This window comes from Condylura cristata, unplaced genomic scaffold (genome assembly GCF_000260355.1).
Source record: "Condylura cristata isolate star-nosed mole 26May11 unplaced genomic scaffold, ConCri1.0 scaffold00005, whole genome shotgun sequence".
In the NCBI taxonomy this organism is placed as follows: Eukaryota; Metazoa; Chordata; class Mammalia; order Eulipotyphla; family Talpidae; genus Condylura; species Condylura cristata.
In genome coordinates this window covers 63,733,035-63,738,826 of record NW_004567106.1, presented here as the reverse complement: position 1 = coordinate 63,738,826, position 5,792 = coordinate 63,733,035, and the positions used below count along the sequence as shown (strand labels likewise).

General features: G+C 45.7%; 1 protein-coding gene across 1 annotated transcript in view; it reads right to left on the bottom strand.

Moving 5' to 3' along the window:
• Positions 1 to 3,861: 3,861 nt before the first annotated feature.
• The window catches only part of AGBL3 (ATP/GTP binding protein-like 3), a 34,443-nt gene continuing 32,512 nt past the window's right edge, over positions 3,862 to 5,792 (bottom strand). Inside the window, 3 exon segments of the mRNA XM_012720795.1 lie at positions 3,862 to 4,128; positions 4,130 to 4,456; positions 5,209 to 5,440. Of these exon segments, the coding sequence (XP_012576249.1) occupies positions 4,089 to 4,128; positions 4,130 to 4,456; positions 5,209 to 5,440 (599 nt within the window). The 3' untranslated portion in view covers positions 3,862 to 4,088.

Sequence of the window (5,792 nt, the reverse complement as noted above, 5' to 3'; positions counted from 1 at the left end):
CCACCCATCCATCCTCCATCATCCATCCATCCATCCATCCATCCCTCCATCTCCTGTAATATGTCTTTTCCCACTGCCATGTCCTCTCCACTCTTCAGCTTTCCTTCTCACCTCGGGAGAGCTCTTTCTAGCTTGGCTTCCCCGCGTCACTCTGGTGACACAGCTGGGCTGTGTAGAGCTTGCTGCTCTTACAAGGCTAATGTCTTCTTTTCATCTTCTGACAGCACCTTCCACTTGAATGTCCAGACCCTCAGTTCTGCACAAGTCAGCTTATTTGGGGAGAACTTCAGCGCAGTTCTTCCACCTTCCTCTGTCTCCCAGGCAACAGGTCTGAGCGCTGCAGTGGAGCTGAGGGCAGAGACAGTGGGCACTTCCCTAGCGGCGCTGCTGCCCGAGTGCCTGGTGCAGGGCGGGACGTAGACTCTGTTCTCTTCAACTTGCCTCTCCCCTCCCAGGACTCCACTGGATGAACAAACTCTGGCAAAGGTGACAGGCTGACTTGCGAATGTGAGCAAAAGCACTTGCCTGTTTGGGTGGAGGGAGGCCGGGCCCCTGGGCTGGGCTTGCCTGGGACTCAGTTGGAGACAGTGGGATGGAGTGTGGCCCCCACAGGGATGTGCATTGTGGGGAGCTGGGGGCGTGTGGCCCCTGCATTGCTGGCCTCAGATCCCAGGTGGAGTGTCCCTGAGGCTGACCTGGGGCAAAGGGAGGCATGTGAGTCATGACTGAGGCACTGGACTCTTGCTCTTCCGAGCTGACTAGCCTTCCTTGCATGCTCTTTATTGCCTGTCCTTAGGACAATTCCCGGAGATTTTATGGCATTTTCACTGGGGAGTGGGTGGAGGTGCTGTGCAGGCTGCTGCTCTGGAACTGGATCTCTGCCCCTTATTGTTTTTAAAGGGAAAGGTTTGAACTGAGTAAACCCTGAAGACATTGAAATCTCAAAGATTTGTCAGGGGCAAAGTGACAAATTTCAAAAAACTATAAAACCAGAAACAAATGGTTGTAAAATTTCAGGTCCCCTGAATTAATCTTTGACTTCAGAACTTAGAAAAATACTGGTAGGGTAACAGAAGGCGGCTTTCACGCTGGTTGAGGGATTTCAGTGGCGGGGTGACAGACCCCCCAGGGTGCCAGTGGCGCTGAGCTTGGCCTCTGCTGTCGGTGACCACAGCTGCCTGCTGGTGCCTGGGCACTGTCACGCTTCTAAAGCAAGTCCCTGGGAACCAGGCCAGGGCATGAGGCCCCTCTCTCTGCTGTGTTCACTGCTGCACCCAGAGCAATGGCCGTCACTTGAGCTGTCCACGGGGAGACACACAGGCTGACTGCAGCCAGAGACCTGACATGAGCGTTGATGGGTCCAGGCGCCACCAGATGCCACACAGACCATAGACTGGCGCCTGCCAGGCCACGGCTGCCTCTGCACAAAACTTGGGGGCATCCCAATGAGACACACTGTCGTGGGGGGCTCCCGGGGCCATGGGCGAAGGTGTGGCACCTCTGATGTGTGTAGCCTTGAGGTCTGCTCCTGTCCACAAAGGATACAGGGATCTCCCTTCCGGTGGCTCCCCGAGCCTGGTTTAGTCAGGGCAGATGCACTGGGCCAGAGAAATGAAGAGTCCCGCTGACCTGGATTTCAAGGACAGGCACTCAGGACATCCAGGGCAACAGTCAGACGTTTTGCATATATCTGGGATCGCCTTGTAATTGGAGTGTTGCAAGATGGGGTACGCATGCGCCCCTCATGTGGCCCTGCCATCCCGCCACACAGCCATCTCTAGGGACAGAGGGCACAGGCTCTCCGCCGGTCTCGCCATCCGTTGTTTCCTCAGACAACAGCTCTGGCAGACTCAGGTTACGCATCACTTTTGCCCATCGCCCATGAGTTTGCCACACCAATTCTTACAACGCAGCGTTTGCCCACAAGAGGCGGCTGAGGAGGTAGCCGGGGTTCCTGGTCCATGGAAAGTCGACCCTTGGTGGGCGTCGGGAGTGAGAGGAGAAAATGGCCAAATGTTTGGCCAAGTGATAATCGTGTTTACAACTTATTTACCTGAACGAGATCACCAACGAGTCGTTTATAATGTGTTTCCGGAAGTCAAGAATTCCGTCATGCTACAGAAGATCTTCGTGGTCCCCAGGATACCGACAACCGGAAGGTGATGAGGAAACCTCTTCACGTGGAGAGAGGACGCAGGCCCCTCTTGGGGCAGGTGGGAACAGGTGGATCTCTCGGTGTGCTGCTTTCACACCTGCGAATTCAACTAACCAAGTTACTCATCATGTTTCCTTTATTGTCTTAATGCCCATGGGATCAGTCTTTGTGGTCTCTCATTTCCTATATTAGTGATCTGTGTCTTCTTCCTTTCTCAATTAACATTGCTAAAAGTTCATCTATTTTATGATAGTAGAATATTATTCAGTACTAAAAAGAAGTGAGCTATGGGACAGAACTTACAAACTTACAAACTTGCAAAGCAGGACAGAACTTACATGCACCTTACTGAGTCAAACAAGTCAGTCGGAAAGACTGTACACTACGAGATTCTGGAAAACCAAAACTAGGGAATTAATAAAAAGATCAGTGATTACCAAGGGTAAAGGACAAAAGAGGGCTGAAAAGGCAGAGCACAAGGCCTTCTTAGGGCAGTGAAACTATTCTGTAGGATACTATCATGGTGTACGTATTTCCTTAGACATTTATCCAAACCCATGGAGTAAAATGCCAAGAGGAAACACCAATGTAAACCATAGATCTGCGATGATAATGAAACATCAGTGTAGGTTTTTCCCTCTTCATATGTATCAACATAGGTTTAACATCTGCAACTGATGTTTGGCAATGGTGATAATGGAGAGACGATGGCTGTAGCCCCAAAAGGTATTCAGGGAGTGTCTCTGTTCCTTCTCCTCAACATGGCTGTGAACCCAAACCCAAACTAATAGCTGTATGTTAGCTGCAATAGCCTGAGTTCTCCTTGAACCTTTTTGGCTGTGGCGAATACCGCTAAGAAGCTACTCAACCTCAGATCACCCTGCTCTGTCATGCTACCAGGACCTGATGGTGCTGTGTCTGTAACCTAGAAACATCCCACCTGCCTCCTCGGACTCTGCCCGGCTGCATCCTGCAGAGGGCCGCTGCTGCCCCATGGTCTAGGCCGGGAGAGTTTTTTCACATGTATCTTCACTTCTTGGCCTGACGTACTTGTGACTGTGCTGCCCTCGAGGAATGTCGCCAGCGCTCAGTCTGTTCACGACTGACTGGGAGATGCTCTGCTTCCCAGGATAAAAGCCTGAGGGTGTACACCCACCAGCGTTAAAGGAAATGGCGCGTTTCTTGTATTTTTGCTAAATTTTGATACGTAAAATTACAATTTAACTACAACTTATGTGTTTTAGTGCTACTTTGCGCCAGCCCTTTGCTCTGTACAATTAGGATCTTTTAAGACATAATGTTTTCTCTAATGGTGGGAAGGATACAACTTAGCAATTTACTATACACCTGTACCCTGAGCGCTTACAGTTACGGCATTTTATCGGGGCAATTATATGGCAATCTTGAGGGAAGAAATATCTTTTATACCACGGATGGTTTCTAGCACACTAAAGATGTAACAGAAATTCAGGAAATGATATTTGCTGAATGATTTGTTGTTCAAGTGGTTAGTAGGAAGGAAGGAAGGTTAAGTTTAGAGTCAGCACACATCACTCTTTCCTCAGGTTCAAGGTTGGTTTGTGGATATATGTTGTCCACATCAGTCATTTTGGAAGAAACAAAAAATTCATCGGTTTTTCCCTATCTTGACAAAAATTAAATACTGATACCAACATGATTTTAAATTTTCTATATTTTCTCTGGATTTCTTTTTAAATCTGTGAAACTGGCCCCCACAAAGATGGGTTCTCTAGGATTTATAGCTTAGCATGTGATATGTGTGGGGGGTAGGGGTAGAGGGAAAGAACTTTTCTTTTTCTTTCTTCTTCTTCTTTTTTTTTTTACTACACAAGCATATGGTGTCTCTCATCCAGTCTCCAGAGCAGCATAAAGCTACATTCTTGGTCCTTTGGAACTTTAAATGGAAGGTGGGTTATCCATCATCCTTATTTGTAGTTAGATGGGGAGATGCAAAGAGAGCTTTGTGTGCTGGAATCTTCGGCTTGCAGACTCTTGCCTTTGATAATATTCGCATCCTTCTCAAACCACGAGGACTCAGCCTGCCATTTGCTGCTGAAAGGTTTCACGAACTTAGTCTTCGTGGACTTGATGCCAGGGTATGCTTTCCTTTTCTTGTGCTCTTTGAAAGGTGAGACAACTTCAAATGACCTCTGGGACTCAGACTGGAGCCATTCTGTGGAACTTACGATAAGGTTCTTTTGGTCTGTGAGAGGGGGCTTCCTGGGCAAGGTCCAAGATGTGTGGTATTTTTTTGTATTTATATTCGAAGCTGACTTTTGTCTAGGAAAGAAATGACACATGTCAGTCTATGTCCTAGATGTACCCTAGATATTTGTAGTCAAAGTATAAATATTTGCATATTTGTCATAAATTATACTTTTTTCTTTTGGTGAGTTCAATCTTAAGAGTTTTGCCATTATTTCTATGAGAATGATCTAAATCTTCATATCTGGTCAAAAATTTTCAGCACTATTCCAATCCTGTATTTCTGGTGACTCAGAAGCTATGTTTATTTGCATTCTTGCTTTGATCCTGAACTTCCTGATTTAACAGCCAATTTAGCTGGGTCTCAGCTCTCATTGAGTGATGGTTTTATTTTTATATGTGTAAACAAAATTTGGTATATCCTTTCTGCTTTCCTCTGGGTATCAGTGAGTCTAATTGATTAGTTATTTCAGGTTAGTTATTTCTAATTCTGGTTGCCCCTTAGGGTTACAAGGCTTAGAAACACTCAAGAAATTTTAATTCATACTATGGTGATACTTTTTTAGTGTATACTTCCTTGAGAGCTCAAAAATTTTAAATGAATGGTCCAGCATAAATAAGCAAAGAAGGACTGAAGCCTCCTCCTTTTTCCTATTATTTTCTTATTTAGGCCTTTGTCCCTTTGTCAAATGTCATGTAGCTCCACCATCTAAAAACACCTGTTTATTTCATAGGATAGTGAATTGATAGTCTTGTTTCCCTATAAACAAATATATTAACTAGCTATGAATGAAAAAAAAAAAAAAAACAAAACTGCATTGCTTTACCGATGCTGGTTTTGGGAGCTGGTTTTTGAATTCTGTATCTGTTTTGTCTGAGTAGTTTGCACTTTTTTAGTCCTTTCCATGATGGGGAACAAATACTGCAATAGCTCTTGTGTTTGAGCTATTTTTGTATCCCTGTAGATCCTTTTTTCATCATCTGTCCAATTTACATCTGTCTTCTTACTTTGGAAAGATGTGCATTCTCTCATTTTGCCTTTCAAGTCACAATGTGGATCTGGGGAGCAACCACAGAAATATGTATAGAAATAGGCACTGGACTGATTCAACAGCTATTCACTTGGCATTAGGCACCAAGAATTCGATCTAAATATTCTTACCTAGCTGTAGCTTACACTTTAATTACAGGACCAGAAAGTAAGTAAATAAATTATCAGATAATGATAACATTTATGGGATAAAATAACCTAGGGGGTGGGGGTAGAGGGTTCATGGAGGAGAGGCCGATTTCTATTTTTATTAAAAAGGAACCTGGGGGCCCTCCCTGGTGGCGCAGCGGGTTAAAGCACTGCACTGAGAATCTACAGCCGCTTCCGCATGAGTTCGATTCCCGCCTGCCCCGGAGGTGA